Source organism: Populus alba, chromosome 1, assembly GCF_005239225.2.
Source record: "Populus alba chromosome 1, ASM523922v2, whole genome shotgun sequence".
Classification (NCBI taxonomy): Eukaryota; Viridiplantae; Streptophyta; class Magnoliopsida; order Malpighiales; family Salicaceae; genus Populus; species Populus alba.
The window spans coordinates 36,126,339-36,148,983 of NC_133284.1; the positions used below are offsets into that span (position 1 = coordinate 36,126,339).

At 34.4% G+C, this 22,645-nt stretch overlaps 2 protein-coding genes across 2 annotated transcripts; one reads left to right on the plus strand and one right to left on the minus strand.

Moving 5' to 3' along the window:
• The first annotated feature begins 16,569 nt into the window (after positions 1-16,569).
• On the plus strand, positions 16,570-20,518 carry LOC140955230 (monofunctional riboflavin biosynthesis protein RIBA 3, chloroplastic-like). The gene is made up of 6 exons (XM_073407288.1): positions 16,570-16,628; positions 16,733-17,048; positions 17,293-17,514; positions 17,661-17,912; positions 19,990-20,217; positions 20,495-20,518. The coding sequence occupies exons 1-6, from the start codon at positions 16,570-16,572 to the stop codon at positions 20,516-20,518; spliced, it is 1,101 nt and encodes a 366-aa protein (XP_073263389.1).
• Positions 20,378-21,483, minus strand: LOC118055306 (cyclic phosphodiesterase). Its single transcript, XM_035067167.1, has 3 exons — positions 21,087-21,483; positions 20,900-20,954; positions 20,378-20,787 (listed from the first exon to the last, which is right to left on the minus strand). The coding sequence occupies exons 1-3, from the start codon at positions 21,396-21,398 to the stop codon at positions 20,579-20,581; spliced, it is 576 nt and encodes a 191-aa protein (XP_034923058.1). The 5' UTR covers positions 21,399-21,483; the 3' UTR covers positions 20,378-20,578.
• Positions 21,484-22,645: the final 1,162 nt, after the last annotated feature.

The following is a 22,645-nucleotide window of genomic DNA, read 5'->3' on the forward strand; positions in this document are numbered from 1 at the left end:
AAGTCTCTGCTCTGAGCTTCATCTAGGAACTCTTCTTCTTCTTGTACCTGTTGTCTCATTACAGTATCTTGTTGGATCCTTCGAGTACTCTTGCACAATCTCCGTGTGCCCTCGTGCAATTTCTATTCTCCAGATTTCTCTCTATTCCTTGCTTATGTTTGACAGCAGCTCATCCTGTCACAACACCTATACAAGTCAAAATAGGGTGATATAGTCATTCAAAGACAACTATGTGCATTTTCCAAAAAATGTTTGTGCATTTTCTGTAGTCATTTTCAGGATGAGTGTTTGTGCATTGTTGGTGGGAGAAACCACTGATGGTGGCTTTGGAACACTTAGAGGGGATAAAACACGGTTTTATTTCAAAACAACAAGCTTACAAAATATAAACAAAAACTCTTAATACACACCCTTTCATTCTCTCTAGTGTTTCTCTCGTCTTTCTCACACATAATAGCATAAACTTAGCTGCCTATTTATACATAAATTGAAAATAAGAAAATTCAAACTTTAAGTGGTGGTTGGGTGATTGACAGTTGGCGGATGCAGGTGGTGGTTGGGTGGTTGATAGTTGGTGGCTGCAGGTGGTCGTTGGTGGTTGATTGAGTTTACCACAACAAAGTCCCCCTTTAAACTCAATTGAGGAATGTCATGCCAAGCATGAACTTCAATCTGATAAATATTTCTCCCTTCAATGGATTTGTAAAGATATCTGCAACTTGATCATTTGTTTTGCAGGATATCAATTCAACTTCTTTGTTCTTGACATGCTCTTGGATAAAATGATGACGTGTATCAATGTGTTTACTTTTTTCATGATACATTAGATTCTTGGCTAACGCAATTGCTGATCGATTATCAATATAAATCTTTGTAGGACTTTCTAGAGGAAATCCCAAAAACTTCAACATATTCCTTAACCAAATTAAATGACATAAAGTTGAGTTGGCAGCAACATACTCAGCTTCACAGCTTGATAACGTTACTATTAATTGATTCTTGGATGACCATGTGAAAGATGTATCTCCTATGAAAAAGACAAATCCAGTTGTGCTCTTCCTTTCATCCAAATCTCTACCCCAATCACTATTCGAGCAGCCAACAAGATTGAAGTTTTTACTTGAGGTTTAAAACATACCTTCATTTATTGTTCTTTTGATGTAGCGAAGAATTCTCTTAGTTGCATTCAAGTGAGACTGGTCTAGTGTCTATGTATCTGTTGATAAGTCTAACTCCGTAGAGTATATCTGGTTTGGTACATGTCAAGTACCTTAAGCTTCTTACTAAGCTTTTGAAGTAAGTTGGATCAACATTTCCAGCTTTACTTTTCCTCAATTCTACTTAATTCTCAACTGGAGTTGATACCGGATTGTAGCTTTCCATCTTGAACCTTTCAACAATATCTTTGGCATAACTGTTTTGGGATAAAAATCCATTCTTCTTTCTGTGTTACTTCTAAGCCAAGAAAATGTGCCATTAGATCAATGTCTGTCATCTCAAACTCATGTACCATGCTTTTCTTGAAGTCTTCAAATATGGTAAAATTGTTACTGGTGAATATCAAGTCATCAACATATAGGCACGCAAATAATATGTTGTCTTCTGCTTCTTTCTTCACATATATTGCGTGTTTATATGGACATTTTTCAAATTCATTATCTTGAAAATACCTGTCAATTCTGGTATTCCAAGCACGTGGAGCTTGCTTCAAATCGTACAAGGCTTTTTTCAACTTGTATACTTTGCCTTCATTTTCAGCTTCAATGTATCCAAGTGGTTGTTCAACATAGATCTTTTCTTTTAGGAAGCCATTCAGAAATGCTGACTTCACATCGAGTTGATAAATCTTCCATCTATGTTGTGCAGCTAGTGAGATCATCAATCTGATTGTTTGTAGTCGGATCAAATTTTGTCTACTTCTTTGGATTCTTCAATAGCAACAATAACAAAATCAAATTTTGAATCTAGGGATCTTAAAATTTTCTTAGTAATTTGAGCATCTAAGAGGACTTCTCCATTTCTTCTCATCTGATTGAGTATCACTGTAATTCTTGTGTGATAATCAGAAATAGATTCTGATGACATCATTTGCACTGATTCAAATTCACCTCGCAAAGATTGAAGGCGAATCTTCTTAATTCTGTCAACACCTTTCATTCTGCTCTTTACCAAATTCAACTCCTAGAAGATGATATAGTCATTCAAAGAGCAAAATGACTATAAAAAATGCACAAACACTCATCTCGAAGCTAACCAAAGACAACCATGATAAATGGTGTATCGGATTGAAGGCGTTTCTTGGTTCACAAAGTGTATAGAAATTGTGGAATATGGTTATGATGAACCAGAGTCCAAAGAAGTAGAAGATTCATTACAAGAGGCACAAAAACAAGTACAGAGAGCCAATAGAAAGAAAGACAACAAAGTAGTATACAAGTTGAAGATATATCAACTCGATGTGAAATTAGCATTTCTGAATGGCTTCCTAGAAGAAGAGATTTATGTTGAACAACCACTTGGATACATTGAAGCTGAAAATGAAGGCAAAGTATACAAGTTGAAGAAAGCCCTCTAAGGTTTGAAGCAAGCTCCACGTGCTTGGAATACCAGAATTGATAGGTATTTTCAAGACAATGGATTTGAAAAATATCCATATAAACACGCAATATATGTGAAGAAAGAAGCAGATGGTAGTATATTATTTGCGTGCTTATATCTTGATGACTTAATATTCATCAGCAACAATCCTACCATGTTTGAAGACTTCCAAAAAAGCATGGTACAAGAGTTTGAGATGACAGACATTGGTCTAATAGCACATTTTCTTGGCTTAGAAGTAACGCAGAAAGAAGAAGGGATTTTTGTATCCCAAAGCGGTTACGCCAAAGATATTGTTGAAAGGTTCAAGATGGAAAGCTATAATCCAGTATCAACTCCAGTTGAGAATGAAGTAGAATTGAGGAATAGTAAAGTTGGAAATATTGATCCAACTTACTTCAAAAGCTTAGTAGGAATCTTAAGGTACTTGACATGTACCAGACTGAATATACTCTATGGAGTTGGACTTATCAGCAGATATATAGAGATGCTAGACTAGTCTCACTTAAATGCAGCTAAGAGAATTCTTCGCTACATCAAAGAAACAATAAATGAAGGTATGTTTTATACCTCAAGTAAAAATTTCAATCTTGTTGGCTACTCGAATAGTGATTGGGGTAGAGATCTGGATGAAAGGAAAAGCACAACTGGATTTGTCTTTTTCATGGGAGATGCATCTTTCACATGGTTATCTAAGAAGCAATCGATAGCTGCCAACTCAGCTATGTGCCATTTAATATGGTTAAAGAATATGCTGAAGTTTTTAGGATTTCCTTAAGAAAGTTCTACAAAGATTTATATTGATAATCGATCAGCGATTGTATTAGCCAAGAATCCAGTGTATCGTGAAAGAAGTAAACACATCGATATACGTCATCATTTTCCCTGAGAGCATGTGAAGAACAAATAAATTGAATTGATATCTTGCAAAACAAATGATCAAGTTGTAGATATCTTTACAAAGCCATTGAAGGGAGAAATATTTATTAGATTAAAGTTCATGCTTGGCATGATATCCCTCGATTGAGTTTAAAGGGGGAATTTATTGTGGTAAACTTAATCAGCCACCAACCACCACCTGCAGCCACCAACTATCAACCACCCAACCACCACTTGAAGTTTGAATTTTCTTGCTTTCAATTTATGTATATATAGGTAGCTAAGTTTATGTTTTTATGTGTAGGAAAGACAAGAGAGAAACATTAGAAAGAAAGAGGGTGCGTATTCAGAGTTTTTGTTTGTATTTTGTAAGCTTGTTGTTTTGAAATAAAATCATGTTTTATCCCTTCTGAGTGTTCCAAAGCCACAACCAAAGGTTTCTCTCACCAACATGATTATTGTAGAGGAATTGATCTGCAAGTACTTAGTAGAACCTGTCCTATATGGTCTCGAATGATTATACCTAAACCATATCAGGAGTTAAGTAAGGCAGCGTTAGTGTTGATATTGATGAAGTTTTTCTATAGTGGTTGTCATGTTGACGTCTTTTGATTGCGAGACCAGACTATAGTATTAGCTTTTTGCTAGTGCTGCAAAGTTGATTGAGCAATATGAGTAGAACTCGCTATATCACAATCTTGGTGTTGAAACAGCCGAGCGTTTCTGGAATACCACAAGGCCCACGTAATAATATTTCCAAACTCAGCTATATTATCATCTTCGTTTAAAATGGAATCAACAAGCCATTGCATAACATCATTATTATGTGTAGAGGCAACTAAAAGAGAAGGGAGAAGAATACTCCAGGTTGATCAAGAAAGAGTGCAATCTCTGAGAATGTGAAGAGAGTACTCCATCGGTGCTCCACATCGAAAACAAGCTGGCGAGTCCCACTATACTGCGTTTGAACGGATTCTATCTTGTAGCCAACGAATTATGGAAGCATTTAAGTAGAAAGTGTCTAACTTTTGGAGTTATTGACAGTAACCACACGCTTCCATATCTTTCTGGTTCGCTCATCAGAATTGCTTGTGCTGGGTTTATGTCCTTGTTGTAAATTCAAAGCCACCTGATAAGCACTCCTAACAAGGAAAGAAGTAAAGTGCCATACCCGTCGATCTGTAATGCCTCTTATACCGATCGGAATTTTGTTTAATCTAGGCTACATTGAAAGGTAGAAAAATTTGCTCGATAAGAGTATCATTTCAGCTACCATTCATATGAATCAAACTCTGAACCTTTGTAAGAGTTTAAGGTGCTGACCACACTTGAAATTTGAAAACCATGTTGCTCTTGTAACCATTTATCATCCCAAATTCTGATATAACTCCCATCTCCCCCTCGAAATCTGCATTTTGCATCGAGTATCCTTTTACCCTCTAGCAAACTCCTCCATGTATAGCTCATACAATCTTTAGGATTAGCATCTACCAATGAGCATTTTGGAAAATATTTTGTAGACAATATCCTACATAACAGAAGATTAGGACCTTGAAGTAATCTCTTTCTTTGCTTTGTCAGCATAGCTAAATTGGAAGAATGAAAATATCTAAATCCTAATCCTCCCTTTGTTTTAGGCAAACATAAACGACACCATTTCATAAATGAACTCTCCTCTTTATTTTTTGTCCCTGCTAGAACCTGGCAATAACCACTCTAAGTCCTGACATAGGCCTATGGGAAGCAAAAGAGTAACTCATTATGCAACGGCTTTGATTAGAACTTCTTTTCCTGCCACCGATGAAGCTTCTCTTTCCACCCCTTCAATTTCCTCAGAACTCAATCACGAAGCATAAAAGACACGTTTCTTTGACTTTCAAATTTTAATTGATAGGACCAAGTATTTTCATCACTTGCAACTGCCTTTACTTGCATCCTTCCTTGGATTAAAGTTCATTGAGATCGTGGCATATTTCGACTATATGAGAGAGCTGACTTATCAAAATTAATCATCCAGCCTGAAACCTCCTTATAGCACTACAAAGTTAGACCAATCTTATCAGTTTCTTGAACCGTGGCTCTTGCAAAAAGAAGACTATCATTCGCCAAACAAAAAGAGAGGAATTGTCGATGCTTATTTGCATATGGCAACTCCATGCAGTCTTACTTCATGTTTTGCCTTTCTGAGTAATGCCGAAAAACCTTCTACACAAAGAAGGAAGAAGATAGGGAGAGAGTGGATCCCTTTCCCTCAGTCCCCTTGATGGTGAAAAAGTTTTCCCTAAAGACTCATGAAGTAGAACAACATAGGATACAGTAGTTACACGATTCATAATCAAAGATACCCAATCATTATGAAAAGCCACCTTCAACATTGCAGCTTCTAAAAAAGACCATTCCACTCTATCATATGCTTTGCTCATGTCTAGTTTAAGAGCTAAATGACCTTCAGTGCCAGATGCTTTGGTGAAGAGTTACTGTAAATTTCCTTCTAAGCAAATTATACATATCTCTTGTCACCCTTGTTTCCATTGCATCTGTCACTCTTTCTAGATTTTCAGGCCTTGAAAATGTTAAAAGATTATTAAAATAGTCCTCCAATACACCTGTCATCTCGTCCTCTTTCTCTATTCAGTCTCTTTGTGAATTCTAGACGAGTCACATTATTCTATTTCGCTTCTGTCTATTTGAGGCTTTAGTATGGAGAAAGGATGTTCTTGTTCACCTCTTTTAGCCAATCTATTCGTGATCGTTGGCACCACACCATCTCCTCTTTTTGCAATGAATCCTCTAAATTCCCTCTTAATGTTTTTATGTTTTAGTACATTATATTCTGATTGTGATAGTTATTGCAAATCCTCTTTAAATCACAAATCTGTCTAGCAATGTTGCCAAAAGCATAGTTATAAGATCCAATCCGGGGTTGATCTAGCCAAGAAGCTGGGTCTCAGGTTACATAGGTTGACTCGAGTCAACCCGAAATTTTTTTAAAAAAGATATCTAAAGTTTTAATATTTCATATGAAAAAATTAAGAAACAATTCATGTAAATATAGGCTAGACATGTTATAAATAATGAAGTTTAAAATATTATTTCAAAAAGTTTTTTATCCTACATTGAAAAAATATCATGTTAGTATGTTATCTTTTTAAGTTGAAGTATTTAAACTAAAAAGATTTTTTTTATTTCACATTGAAAAAATATAATTTTTTTCTTGTGAACATAGAACATATACACTAAAAGGCTTCAAATCCCACATTAAAAAAATAAAACATTATTCTAATATTTATAAAGTGAACTTTAAAAAGAGTTGATAACCAACTAAAAAATATAAAAAAAGATGGGTCTTTGGCTAGGAGAAAAAACACATTTGAAAAGAAAAAAAATAGGTCTCAACTGGGTTTTTCCAGGTCGCCTGGGTCACGGTCTAACCTGGCTGGTCACTGGGTTTTGCTAGGTTTTTACTCATCTCGGTCTTTTGTTTTACCCGGATCAGTCCAATCATCAGGTTGGCTAGGTCTCAGGTCGACCCATTGGGCTAGTTCAAGTTTAATAATTATGACCAAAAGTACTCTTATTCCATTCTTTTAATTTTGCACCGCAAGCAAGAAGCTAAAATCCGAGAAGTAGAAGCTGAATTATATGATCTAGGATGATTTTGCCATGCACCTTCATTGTTGTTTCCTCACAACCTTCTTCCTTAGCACATATGGATTTAAAGAGAAAAGATTTGTCTTGTTTTTTCCTGAATCAATTCTCAACTAAAGTGGGACTTATTCTCAAAATAAAATAGTTGGACTTGTTCTCAAAATAAAATAGGTTTGTCTTTCTAAGTCACGAATAGCTTTTGACGTGGTCCGAATAGTATCATCTCTAAACAATCTGATGTAACCCATAAATGGTTAAGCTTTTAGGTTGAAATAATTTTTTTGACACTTCTAACCCCTTTAGAATTCAAAATAAAAAAATATATGAATCAAGTAGATTCTATACTATCTTAAAAATACCATCAATATTTCCTATCACTAAGATAGGAACAAAATTCTTGTAACTTACCCAATTTATAGCTGATATATAATTTATGTTTCCTAACAGAGTTATTTATATCCTTATCAGAAAAGATATATTTTAGCTGTCACCATAACTGGTGGTTAATACCCAAGGCCAAAGCTAAATGTGGTGGAATCAAATTATTCTCATAACTATCTTGTTTTAGGTTGCTTATGATTGTTACAAGCCTTGTAATACTATCAACTTTAGAACACGAGAAGATTGTGGAAGGGATTTAAAGGAATTCTTTCAAAGAGACCGGTTTTGTACATTGGTAATCACATGTTAATATAGTTTCCTTTGGAATCATTTCTATATATCATGTGAAATCAAGGATGAATTTTATTTTATATTTAAAGTGCTTAAATTATTGGTGGGAGAAACTACTAATGATGGCTTAGAAACATTTAAGGAAGATAAAACAAGCTATTTTATATTAAAAAAAACACAATCTTACATATATTGAAAAAAAAAAAAAAACTCTCAAACTCTCACCCACTTCTTATTTCTAATGTTTTTTCTCTTTATTTTCCACACAAAATAACCATAAGCTAGCTGCCTATTTATACATAAAATGACAGCATGAAAAATCAAAGTTTTAAGTGTAAGAGTGTGTTTGATATTGCGGTAGCTGTTGTGGTTGTGGTTTGAAAAAAGTTGTTTTATAAAAAGTACTTTTAGTTGAGGTTGGTTTGGAAAAATATATGTTTGGTTAAAACTATGGTTGAAATTGAGGTTGAAAAAAAAATAGTTTAATGTGTTTGGTTAAGACTGCTTTTGAAATTGAGGTTATAAAATAATTTTAAAAAATATATATTAATATTGATGGTTTTTTAATTTAAATATTGTATATTTAACTATTACTATTATATCATGAAATAAATAATATTTTATATAAAATATTTTTTTAACGCTAGTTTTTCAAATAAAAAATAATTAAAAAAAAAATATTTTGTTAGGTCAGACCCGGTTCAATGCATTTTTAACTTTGAACTGGATTGGTCTGGTAGGAACAGTGGAGCATGCTCCACCGTTCATGGACCCATGAACGGTGGAGCATGCTCCACTATTCGAGAAAGAAAACCATGAACAACATTGTTCATGAGTTTTCCAGTACAAGAAGTAGCTCTTTGCTGCTTCTTGTAAACCTGTGGCTATGCCATAATTAATGGTAAGCCCCACTACTATAAATCTGTTGTTGGAGCATAACCAAACGATTGAGTTGCTATGGTTGCTTCAAACGCAGAAGCAACCAAGCAACCAAACAGACTCTAAATGATGGTGGTTAGTGTTAGTGTGAAGGTAGTTGATAACTTTTAGTTAATGATTGATGGTTGTCATTCTTGACCTTCTAGAGTGAGTTTACTGCAACAAATTCCATGCCTTAAACTCAATCGAGGGATGTTATTCCAAGCATGAACTTCAATATGGTAAATGCCTCACCCTTCAATGGATTTGTAAAAATATCTATAACTTGATCATTTATTTTGCAAGATATCAATTCAACTTATTTGTTCTTCATATGCTCTCGGATAAAATAATGACGTGTATTGATGTTGTTACTTTTTCATTATACACTGTTTTTTACCAATATAATCGCCAATCGATTACCAATATAAATCTTTGTATGATTTGTTGAGCAATCCCAAATGCCTCAGCATTTTCCTTAACCATATTAGATGGCACACAACTTGATAGCATCACTATTCATTGCTTCTTGGATGACTATGTGAAATATGTATCTCCCATAGAAAAGATAAATTATGTTGTGGATTTCTTTTCATCTAGTTCTCTATCCTAATCATTATCTAAGTAGTTAGTAAGGTTAAAGTTTTTACTTGAAGTATAGAGCATACCTTCATTCATCATTTATTTGATGAAGCAGAGAATTCTTTTAGCTACATTAAGTGAGACTAATCTAGTGTCTCTATATATCTGCTGATAAGTCTTACTTCATATAGTATTTCCAGTTTGGTACATGTCAAGTACCTCAAGCTTTCTATTAAGCTTTTAAAGTAGGTTGGATCAACATTTCATACTTTACTCTTACTCAACTCCAATCCACTCTCAACTCGAGTTAGTATTGGATTGCAGTTTTTTATCTTGAACTTCTTAAGAATGTCTTTGGCATAACTATTTTGGGACACAAAAAATCTCATCTTCTTTATGTATCACTTCTAGGTCAAGAAAGTGTGTCATTAAACCAATGTTTGTCATCTCAAACTCTTGTACCATATGTTTTTTGAAATCTTTAAACATGGTAGGATTATTGCTAGTGAAAATTAGATCATCGATATATAAGTATGCAAATAGTGTGCTTCCATCAACTTTTTTCTTCATATACATTACGTGTTCATATTGACACTTTTCAAATTCATTTTTAAAAAACTACCTGTCAATTTTGGTATTCCAAGCATGCATAGCTTGCTTTAAGCTATATAAGGCTTTCTTCAACTTGTATATTTTATCTTTATTACTAACTTCAATGTATCCAAGTGGTTGTTCAACATAGATCTCTTCTTCTAAGAAGCCCTTTAGAAATTTTGGCTTCATATCAAGTTGATAGATCTTCCATCTATATTGTTCAGCTAGTGAGATTATTAGTCTGGTTGTATCTAGCCAGGCTATATGAGTAAATACTCCTCCATAATCAAAACCTTCTCGCTCCTTGTAGCCTTTTGCTACTAATCTTGTTTTGTATCATTGTACTTTGCCCTTTTGCATTTTTTTTTTTGTCTTATAAACCCATTTGACACCAATTTTTTTCTTGCCTTCTAGTAGATTAGCAAGCTTTTAGGTGTCATTTTTTTTAATAGTATGTATTTCTCCATCCAATTCTTCTATCCATTTTTTTTTTGTTAGCTTCATGAAGCTAAGTGAGTCACTGTCGATGAAGAAACAAAACAGATTCGTATCTTTAATGAATTTAGCGGGATCATACAAATCTTCCAAGTTTCTCATCCTTCTTGGTTCTTCTAATGAGGATGTTGATGGTAGTGGTGATGATGATCATAATACTAGTGTGTTTCTTTTATTAAATACAAGGAATATTTGTACCAAAGTTTATGGCTCTTTTGCTGATACTATTAGATTTTTTGTAAGTATTGTTGATACTTTTTCTTTATCTTCAAGGATCATATCAGTACTGATCCATTTGATTTATTCTTAATCCTTATTTCATTGCCAAGTTATATATTCTTTAAAGATAACATCTCTATTCATAATTATCTTTTTTTGTGATGAGATTATACAACTTGTATCCCATTTTTCTATCATTATATCCGATAAAGATGCATTTCTTATTTTTATCATCACGTTTGGTCATTCTTACCTCTGGATCTTTGCATAAGCCACATAAAAAAAGACTTGAAGATGAGTACCACTTGGTTTGTGATCACTCTACTTTTTTTCTGGAGTGACAACTTACAGACTTCTGGTTGGGTATTGACAATAAATACATTACACATGATATAAATCCAGCCCAATATTGTTTGGGCAATTTCTTTGCTTTAAGTATGCATCTTGCCATATCAAGAATACTGTCGCGGGGGGTCGCGATGACGGAGGCTCTTTATCGTGCCTCCTGTGGTGAGGTGTGGTGTGTTGGGGAAGGGTTTTTTTTATTTAATCATAAAATTATGATTAATATTTAGGAGTCGCCACCTAATATTATGGTCATTAGGAACCTATGGTCTGCGAGAGTCTGAGTAAGGGACTGATTGTACAAGGGGAAGACGCATCACCCCCAGTGCACCCTACCTAAAGTAAGCTGCATTGTTGTTTGATTGTTTTTTGTTGGTCTTTTCTAAGGTTCAAGGCAGATCTCTCTTTATGAGAGAGTCTCTACCTTATCGGGTTAAATCCTAACCGTTCTTAAGTCTGAATTTTAGCATCGCGTTTACACCTTGTATCTTTAATACCCAAGGGTGTAATTTTATTGTGTAATTCTACACCTCACAAATATTAAAGTCTACATCTGGATCCTAAAAAAGAAAAGATTGGAAAAATATTTTTGACATGTTGGCCAAATTCTAATGGATAATAATAAACCGGTTATGATATCCTTTTTTAGATTTTAAAAAAACATGACAAAGATGCAATTTTTTTTCCTTGTTTTATTATTATTATTTATGAAAAATATGCTTGAAATTTTTTTTTTTAGAATTTGACCGTATGCAACAAAATATTTTTGCTTTATGAAAATGTTTTGAATTTTTTTTAAAATATTTCAGAGAAAAACCAAGTATTTTAATACCAGATTTGTATTTTACAATGTAAATATACAACCCGATATTATGCAAAATGGATAAAAAATATTTGAGAAAATCAGAATTTTTTTAAAATGATTTTTGAATTTTTTTGGATTTTTTTTTGAAAAAAATAATATTATAATATTATATATTATATAATATAAAATATGTGGGCTGGGCCGGCCCAGGGAATTTTTGGTTGGGCCGATCTCAGCCCAACATACCTTTTCTTCTTTGTTTGGGCTAAGCCAGACCCAAATGGTCCGGCCCAGGCCTGCATGGTTGCTGGCCCTGCCCAGCAACCATGCTAATTAATCATGCTGCATGCAAAACGAGAATTTGTTTTGCATGCAGCAACTTGGCTAGCATCAAAGGAGAGGCGGCGCCACCTGAAGCTAGAGTGCCTAAATGGAGGCCTGGCTGGTCGAGATGGGAAGGGGTTGACGTGAGGATGGTCGTCGAGGCAGTGGCAGAGATGGTGGCCAATGGCAGAGTCGCTATGGGAGAAAGAAGAAACCGGTTTATAGAGGAGAGAGAAAGGGTCACAGTGTCTCTCGGTGGTCGATTGGTAGCTTACTGTGGTGGAGAAGCCAATGGTGGCTCTATTTGGAGGCTGGGACGGCGGGAGAGAGAGAGGAAGAGAAAAAAAAAACTATAAATACGGGGGTAGAGGCTGGTTTTTTGTCAACTTTGGACTTGGTTTTCTCCTCTTTCAGGCCATCAAATCTGCCTCTATTTATAGGCGATGGAAGAGGGTAATCTCATCTTCTTCGAGGTAAAATTTGAGCCCTTGATTATCATGGAAAGGATCCCAACCGTTGGTTCAAAGTAGCCTCCCCGAGTTGTCAATTCTGCAGGAAAAGGCTGCCTGAGTTGACCTTTTCACACCGTCGTCGTGCTGTCACTAATTCTGAACAGTTCACGTGGGGTTGTAGAGGAACTGCAGGGGATCCGTTTCGTGCAAGTTTGGTTCGATTAGATTGAGAAATCAAGCATTAAATGCACCTGCAAAGGAGGTTACCACAGGGAAGACAATGAACAGTGACCAGACGACTCGTTGTCTGGTCCTCTCTCTCTCTCTCTCTTTTTTAAGTGAAACAACGTCGTTTTGGATTGAATTAGGGATTTTTATTGAATTTCAATTTACTCCTCCAGCTTTTAATTTGTTTTAATTGAACCCCTAATTGACCTTAAACGTTTGATTTAACGCAATTAAGCCCCTGATGAACTTCAATTGCAGCCCCGTATTTATGCGCCTTTTGGAATATGGTCCTTGGTCTCGGATTTTGTCAATTTAATCCCTAATTGACCATTAAACTTTCAATTTCTTCAATTTAGCCCCTGATTTTTGTCAATTAAGCTCCTAAAGTGTAGCGCCCCTTGCAATATGGTCCTTAGTCTCGGATTTTGTCAATTTAATCCCTAATTGACCCCAAAACTTCAATTTTCTTGCAATTTTGCCCCTGATTTCAATCAATTAACTTGGTAAAAATTAAATTTGGTCTCTTAAAATTCTAATTTTCTCAATTAAGCCCAAATTAAGCTTCCAAACTTATTTTTTCACCAATTAAGCCTCAAATAAAATTAATTTGACCCATTTAAAGTATAATTAAGTCCTTGCACTTAATTAAATTCTTCAATTGGACCCAAATTAATTCTTAAACATAATTAAAATTTAATTTGGCCCATGATTAAATCAAATTGGCATATTAAAAATTTAATTATGTTATTAGACTTAATTTTTCACTAATTAAGCCCCAAATAAAATTAATTTGACCCATTTAAAGTATAATTAAGTCCTTGAACTTAATTAAATCCTTTAATTGAATTAAAATTAATTCTGAAACATAATTAAAATTCAATTTGGTCCATGATTAAGTCAAATTGGCCTATTAAAAATTTAATTATGCCATTGGACTTAATTTTTATGCAAATTCATCCAATAATCATTAATTTGACCTTGAATTTGCATTTTTCTCTATTTTTGGGTATAATGGGGTACAATTAGGCCTTGAATTTCCTCCAAAAAATTATTGCATGCCTTTATTTTATTTTTTGATTTTTATTTTGAAAAAAAAGTTATTTTTGGGGAATAACCCAGAATTGGGTTATGACAAATACTTCAATTATTTATCTCAACAACACCATTTTGTTGTGGTGTATAGGTTAGTGTTGTCTAACGATGTGTTGTTTATATAAACCTTAAAGTCATTTGATGTATATTCTCCACCTTAATTAGATTTTAAGTTTCTGATGTTATAGCCACTTTGTTTTTCAACAATTGCTTTATACTCTTTAAAAAAATTTAACACTTTTGACATCCTCTTTAGAAAGTATACCTATATCAAACTATTATAGTCATCAATGAAAGTGACGAAGTATTTATTATGTCTAGTTAACAGTGGCTTTATGAGACCTTACACAATAGTGTGCATTAACTCCAGTGGTTTCTTTACTTTTCAATTGACCTCTTTGTAAAAACTAGTTTCGTAATGCTTGCTGAGGACATAACTCTCATATACTTCCTTTGGATGATCAATATAAGGCATACTTTTGACCATTTTCTTGCTTACTAGCATCTTCAAACTTGTGAAATTTAGATGTTCAAGTCTTAGATGTTAGGACCATATTTATTATTGGTGAAGACTCTCAAACATTTTATTGTATCATATTGAATGTTTAAAGAAAACATCCTATTTTTTGACATGTTCACATAGATAATTAATCTCTCAATGTCATTCTTGACTGTAAGATGATAATCCTTCATGTAGAGAGTATAACTTTTCTCTAGAAGTTGGCCTAAACTAAACATTTTGTGCTTCATAACTAAAATATAATAAGCATATGCGATGTAGTTATGACCTTCATTCTTACTTGATTGGGATGTTGCTTTACCTTCTACTAGAACTTTTGAAGTATCTCTAAAAGTAACTTGTCCTTACACAGTCTCATTTAGATCAACAAACATTTGCGATGTAGTTATGACCTTCATTCTTACTTGATTGGGATGTTGCTTTACCTTCTACTAGAACTTTTAAAGTATCTCTAAAAGTAATTTGTCCTTGCACAGTCTCATCTAGATCAACAAACAGCTTTTCACTACTAGAAACAGGGCCAATTAGCATCTGAATTTAGCAACGGATAATTCTGTTGCTAAATTCAGCAACAGATTTGCAACGAATTATACATATATTAATTTTTTAATATCAGTAACGGATTTTAGCAACGGAAAATCCGTTGTTAAATTTAGCAACGGATTTTCCGTTGCTAATTAAAAAAATAATTATTTGAATTATAATATAATACTGAAATTACGAGCATCGTTGATTATATTTACAAGGATGAAATCTGAGCCGATTATTTATCGCTGGCTTTGGTAAATCTCACCTGCACTCTCCCCCCACACCGAAATGCAAATTAACAGAGACCAAATGAACAAAACCAACAGATGCAAATTAATGATCTTCCACTCTTCCAGTCTCCTTCGTCCCTAATAACACCGATCCATAACTATAGAAAAACCATCCTCCCTTCATCGATTTGTTTTTCCTTTATCCCAAACATTTCATCTTCTTCGCGTCTTCAGCAGTGCTAATTATTTTTCTTCATGTTCGTCCCCTTCATTTGAACAAATCGAACCAGACCCATCATTAATATCACCATCGAACATGTTGATTTAAGGTTTCTCCTTGTAAACAGGTTGGGTGTTTCACGGTTTTCTTCAATAGTTCAAGTAAGTAATTAAGGGTTTTTGTTTTTTTTTTGTTGCAATTTAACTTGCACTAACAATTTTTCACCTAACTTTCCCAATCTCAGGTTTTTTTATGTCCTGTAGAACGATCTCGGTCATTTGTAACTGAAGAACACAGGTAACATTTTTTTTTTCAATGCTTTGAATAATGGTTTTAGGCTATTAATTCGATAATATAGGGGTTTAGAAATGTTTTTACCATGATCTAGAACCTAATTATGCATGTGTAATTGATAATTTATCAAAACCCCCAATTCAATTTTTAGGGTTACGGTTCATAAATTTTTTGATGTCCCAGCAGTTGAGCTATAATAATTTTTGCTTCCCTTTGGTTTCTTTTTGCCAGTAGATAGTTGTTTTCCCCCATGAGATACGTTCATATCATTGTGTAAATGGGATGTTTTTTTCTCTTCAAACTACTGTTTTGTAAGATCCAATGCTCTATTTCCATATTTTCTCATCTCCTCAGGCATATAATAATTGTCTTTAAACAAAGCAAGGCTTTTATCACCTTTGCTCCCATTTTCTCTCGGGTCACAGCCTAATGTTTTATCTTCCTGAACTTTTCCAGTCAAAGTAGCTTTTGCACTCAGTTCATGAATCTTGCAAGTTTGTTGGCTAAATAATTCCTTCTTTGCCCCTCTCAAATTGGCTCTGAATATTATACCCTGTTGTAACTTGCTACCCTGTTGCTTCAACTTTTTACATTGTAATGCTCTACTTCTATAATTTTGAAGTGTTACAGTAGCGTATGGATGCTATTAAAATGTAGAGAGTTTATCAACTAATTAACCTGTGATGCATTTTCTTCTTCTATAGCAGTCCAAGTGTTTCTTTTTTTTCTTTTTTTCTTGCTGTGATTTGATTATTTTTATTCTATTTTTTATTAATGACACAATTATTATACACATCCAGAACAAAAGGTGGGCTTTTCTTTGTTTTCCATACTAGTAGAATACATATCAAGTACGCAGTGGAGGAAGAATGTCGATCATTTCAGAACCAGAAGAGGGCTTTTGTTTTTGAAGCATCTCCAGTTCCATGGACTATGCCAGCTTATACACTGACCTCTTGTTTCCCTACATGGTCACGAGTTCAAGGTCTGTTCTAGCTAGCTAGCTAGCTAGCTATTAGAAGTATATTTAACTAATTATTAGCACGCTGTCATTAACATAATTTCCATTTAAAGATGGTTCTGTTGCAGCTTTCGGAGACTTTTGGAGACTTCTCGTGGTATAAGAACAGGAGCAGACTTGTTCAAACACAAGCTGTTGAGTCCCACATGTTGGGCTATTGGGGTTGGAAGTGCGTCTAATGAGAGTTTTTTGAAGGGAAGTGAAAATGGGTCTCTGTTGGGAGCTTTTGATGAGTCTGCTTTTGCACCATTTGTGACACTTGAAGCTGAAATTACTCCTGAAACCATTGATTTCTTCGTCAGTGAAGCAGAGGGCGATCCTGACTGCCCAACCCAAAGGTACTCTTCAATTGAGCAGGCACTCCATACTTTACGTGAGGGAAAGGTAAATCTTCTCTCCGTCATTCTATATTTGCGGACTATTTTCTGCTTACTTCTGTAGAACTTCGATGATCGATCTCTTTTAGTTTTTCTACTTTAAAGTTAGCAAAAACAATTATACCTGCCGCGTGCGCTCGAGAAATAATGCAAAAAAAAAGACCAGAATTATTACCGCAATAAAATTTTCATTATGATCTAACCATAAATAATCATGGGTTAAATGTTAACCATGACTACAAATCTTTCAGTTTGTAATTGTTGTAGACGATGAAAATGGGGATATTGAAGGAAACCTTATCATGGCAGCATCTCTTGCAAGTCCTCAGCAGGTGTCATTTCTGATTAAGAATGGATCAGGAATTGTTTCGGTAGGCATGAAAGAGGAGGATCTTGAAAGACTTAAGCTTCCTCTGATGTCGCCAGAGACAGAGAACGAAGATTCAACTGCCCCCACGTTCACAATCACTGTGGTATGTTTTAATTCTTAGATCTTAATAGATATCCATTTCACTCCTGTGTATATAATCCTACTAAAGAAAAGTTCTTTGTAATCCTATTAAGTCATTAAAATCTGTTAAACATGTTTGATTAATTATCATTTTTCCCTGCTTTTCAGGATGCAAAATCTGGAACATGTACTGGAGTATCAGCATCAGACAGGGCTAAGATTGTTCTTGCTCTTTCTTCTCCTAAGACCAAGCCTGAAGATTTTAGAAGGCCAGGCCATGTGTTTCCACTTAAGTATCGCAACGGTGGGGTTTTAAGAAGAGCTGGCCATACAGAGGCTTCTGTAGATTTGGTGATGTTGGCTGGATTGCCACCATTTTCTGTTCTTTTAGCAATTATTGATCTAGAAGACGGTTCTATAGCAAGAAAAATAGATTATTTTTATTCTATTTTATTAATGACACAATTATTTTTAATATTAAATTATGTTGGTTGCATATATTCCACAACTTTTAACATATCCATAAATAATTAAATAAATAAATTAAAATTCATTTTAATAAATAAATAATAATTAATTTAATAAAAAATAATATAATCAGCAACGGATTTTTTCGTTGCTGATTGTGAATCAACAACGGAGAATCCGTTGCTGATTCACAAAATTAGCAACGAATTTATCCGTTGCTGATTTGACAGCAACGGATTATCCGTTGCTAAGAGTTAGCAAGAGTTAGCAACGGATAATCCGTTGCTGTCAAATCAGCAACGGATAAATCCGTTGCTCAAAAATCAACAACGACAAATCTGCATCTAATTTTTGCCGTTGCTGATTCCGTTGCTAAATTATTTTAGCAACGGATTTTAGTGTTATTTTCAACGGAGTAGTCCGTTGCTAATTAATCCATTTTTTGTAGTGTTTGTTGTCCACATATGTGATTATTGACTCTAGTATTTAGATACTGAACATCCTACTAGTTCTCACCTAATCCTTGTTAGACAAATAATGTAGTAAGACCTTTTATAGTGTTCTTTTTCTCTGCACAATTAGCTTGTTCATGTACCTTTGATGGAGCTTTTTTTTACATTCAGTGCTATAGTGCCCAAACTAATTGCATCTATAAACTATATATTCTTTTTGTCATGTTTTTATAAGTACCTCATATTCCTCTAGGAGCATATGTTTGCTGACCTCGTTCTCCTCTAGTGGTGTTTGTACCACCTCTGCCTCTAAATCTTGTATTCCAAGATCCTTTTCCTTGAAATCATTGAAGTCCTCATCATCATTGTTAACCTCTTCCTCTAGTGGTATATCCATTTGTTAAAGTCCTTTCTTGCTCGTATTTGTCTTCTTTGAGGGATAATTTTGATTTCAAGGCATGCTTTATTGATTTATCCCCACTTCTTTTTATAATCTTATCTTCATGAGCTTGTAAAAAGCCTATAAGCTAATCCACTATTAACTTGTCCATTTCTTTGGATTCTTTAATAGCCACAACAACATAATCAAATCTTAAATCTAAGGATATCAAGATTTTCTCAATAATTCGAGTATATGTAAGGGCTTCTCCATTTCTTCTCATTTGATTGACTATCACTATAATTCTTGTATGATAATCAGAAATAGATTTTGAGGACTTCATTTGCAATTATTCAAATTCACCTTGTAAAGTTTGAATTCAAGTCTTTTGTGTCCAAATAGTAAGGAATCAATGTAACTCGATTAGAAATGGGTCAAAACTGGGTGGAACTGGTCAAAAAAATGATTTTGGAATTAGGACAGTTCGTTGGTGTTGATCCAGGAATACTCTTTGACTAGCGGATCAACTCAAATGTAAGCCTGACTAAATGGCTTGGAGGCCTATATTAGGTGGCGCGGCTCGACTTGATTATGGTTTAGCACGTAAACTCCACTCGTCTTCTTTCTTGGAACATGTGGATTGCGTATGGTGAATATGGAAAAATCTTCAGGTTACATGTGTGGTTCACCGTCGGCTCTAATAGGGTTAGTAGTTGCATCATTAGGTTCATAATGCAGAACCATGCATCGTGGAATGATCAAATTGTGTTTTGAACAACTTTGAAAATTCTGATGTATCTTAAAAACACCTATGTTTTTTGATAAATCAAGCTCTGATACAATTGTTAATAGGAAAAACTAGTGATGGTGGCTTAAAAACACTCAAATGAGATAAAACAAGCTCTCTCTTTTTTATTAAAAAAACAATTTTACATATATTGAAGAGAAAAATACTCATGCTCTCACCCTCTTTTTCTCTTTAGTATTTCTCTTCTTTTTTTTTCACACAAAGCAACCATAAGCTAGCTGTCTATTTATACATAAAATGACAACATGAAAAAATCAAAGTGTTAAGTGTGAATGATGGTGGTTAGTGGCAGTGTGAATGCGGCTGGTGGCTGCCATTCTTGATCTTCTAGAGTTCACTGCAGCATAAATAGCTTTGCTGAACTCAACTCTCCATGCACACCACTTTCAGGGTGAAAAATACAAGTTAATCTGGCCAGAACAATCTGAGTTTGTTAGACTGGCAGCAAGGTTTGGAGCAAAAACTGTGCTATTTGGTGCTGTTGGAGAAGATGAATCTGGTGAAGTTCGTCCGGAGTTCGAGCATTTGAAATTTGATTCTTCTGCATTATACACACTGCAGTTTGGTTTGCCAATCAATCCAGATCGTCAAATAGGATCGGAAAATGACATATTACGCGTACGTGGAGCCGCACGATATGATCCAAACTGTTGCTGCATCCTCCAATTTATATATAAATAATCATAATTCGTCATGTTTGGATGCTTTGGCCGAGTGAAATTAGTGATGTTAGATTCATCTATTCACACTGATACAACATCGATGATGGATACACTGATTGCTGAATAAATCCATACTGTATTCATTAGAGTCATGATATATATAGCATTCTAGTACATAATAAAGCAAATTTCCTGCCCAGCTAAGTCCACTGGTAATAAATTTGCATACCCAGCTAGCCAAGTGCTCATACAGCTGAAGAGCACCTGGAGGTATGTCTTATTCTAACTATATGACTCAAGAAAGAAGAATTGAAGAACTAGTCGCGGCTAAGGCTGCACTCAGCAATCAGCTTCCACGTTTCCAAATTTCCTTTGTCTTCACGGTCTGTTATCCACAAAGCCAGGCGACTTACCTGGAAGTTCATACCATTGATGCTCTCATCAAGAAGATAAGCTTTTTCTTGAGCCGCCTTCTTCTCTTCTTTTGTTAGAGTCCCATAAAGAAGGCTAAGACGGGGCATGTACTCTACAAGGATAGTCAAATATACGTGGAAAAACATGATCATATATCTATACAAGCTTTCCTTTTTCTTACGTCATGACTGTAAGTTGTACAATTGAAAATGAAGAACACTTACGATTTGACCTCTTGTATCCAAAATGCCTACAGCAGTGTGCACTGGCATCCATGACCTGGAAGGGTTAAAGAAACTATGAGCAAACAGGGATGTGAACCTTGATGCATCAAAAACAAGATCAGAGAGAACAGCGTCAAGAAAAAGAGCAACATTGCCATCAAACTCTGAAGAATGTTTAAAGACCCACCTCAGGCGTTGACTGAAAGAGCAAATAAAGGCACTGAGAAGGAAAAGCGCCGGCAACTACACTATCAGCCTTGGCATGATAAGGCTTGAGCCCTTCACAAGCTGACCTGAACTTCTCCAAAGCTTCCTGCTCCGTTAAGCTCATAGCACCGACAACAGTTATATGTGGCTGGAATATCTCAGGCCCACCGAACTCTGATCTGAGACCCCCCATCAACTTCTTCAGCCTTTCTCCCACATCTTCAGGTGGAATCGCCCACACTGAATAATCATTCTTTTGGGTCAGAACACCTGCTCCATCGGTCATCTCCATGGTGATGTGAGGTGTAGGAGTCCTATCTTACAGCCTTAACAGGGAGATTTATGATACAAGAATGGGACCCTAAATAAATGGATAAAGCTAGCAGGCCCTTCTAGTCTAGTTGTAAGGCTTGCAGGTCAAGCCACCTGATTTGATTTTGGCATCAGTCCTCCTTGTGTGGCCACGTGTACGTACGAGGATTAAGCAAAACCTAGAGTGATCCCCTTTTCCTTTCACGTAAAGACAATAAGATAAAGAAACAGATTTCATTTCTAACACGCTGTCTTGTTTCTTTGATTTTTCCATGACCATGATTGCTCTAAGAAGCGAAAATTCTTGAGGAGTCTTCAGAATAGTTTATTAGGGAGTATTTGTAAATGTGATAAACGTTATTTTTTAAAACATTTTTTATATAGAAATATATTAAAATAATATATATTTTTATTTTTTGATATAATAGATCAAAATAATTTAAAAAATATAAAATAATAATTTAAAACTAAAAAAATTTTCTTAAAATTTTTAAAGGTATGATTGAACTACAATGGTGAATTTTTATAACTTTATTTTTATTATAAAAAAAAAGGTTCACAACTTTTTGAAAGAAAATACATTAATATTAATATTAGTTTAGCTAAGATTTATTTGTTTATTGGTTAAACTTTTAAGTTGATAATTAAGGTTATATTTAGAAGTATGGTATGGTTGAAAGTGTGTTGTATTATAAATATAATTTTAAAAGTATTTTATTAATCAATACACTATAATATTGCATGGTTTTATTGAAAACTTTATGTTAAAACTTTACTAAAAAAAATATATATATATATATATATAATTTATAATTTATTTTTAAAATTGCAAGAGCAAAAACTACTATAATATCAAATATATATTGATTCAGTTGTCGAAATCAATTGTAAATCAGACTTACTTGTGTACTGAAAAATAAATTGGAGGCCAAGAATAGATAATAAATAAAAAGAAATGGAAGGCTGGGTGCTCTACTAAAGAGTTAAAAGAATAGATGAAATAGATAAGGTACGTCGTTCACCTTGCCGTTGCTCCTTCCCAGCTGGAAGCTCTCTTTCCAACCCCACTTTTTTTTTTTTAAAAGAAAAAAAGGACAAAATTGAACTGGGAAGGTAGCTAATGTTTTAAAGAAAATATTAATTAAATTAATTTCCTCCTTTTGCTCAAAGTAGTCAAGACGGGTAATATTGATATGGCATATATATATATATATATATATATATATA

What these genes read in the sequence shown, in the direction of transcription:
- LOC118055306 (XM_035067167.1), bottom strand. Translation starts at nt 21,398, where the DNA reads ATGGAGATGACCGATGGAGCAGGTGTTCTGACCCAAAAGAATGATTAT. An exon ending in TCTTTCAGTCAACGCCTGAG is followed by an intron (nt 20,955 to 21,086) that starts GTGGGTCTTTAA and finishes TAACCCTTCCAG; the next exon opens with GTCATGGATGCCAGTGCACA. An exon ending in TGGATACAAGAGGTCAAATC is followed by an intron (nt 20,788 to 20,899) that starts GTAAGTGTTCTT and finishes CTATCCTTGTAG; the next exon opens with AGTACATGCCCCGTCTTAGC.
- LOC140955230 (XM_073407288.1), top strand. Translation starts at nt 16,570, where the DNA reads ATGGACTATGCCAGCTTATACACTGACCTCTTGTTTCCCTACATGGTC. An exon ending in TACATGGTCACGAGTTCAAG is followed by an intron (nt 16,629 to 16,732) that starts GTCTGTTCTAGC and finishes GTTCTGTTGCAG; the next exon opens with CTTTCGGAGACTTTTGGAGA. An exon ending in ATACTTTACGTGAGGGAAAG is followed by an intron (nt 17,049 to 17,292) that starts GTAAATCTTCTC and finishes CAAATCTTTCAG; the next exon opens with TTTGTAATTGTTGTAGACGA.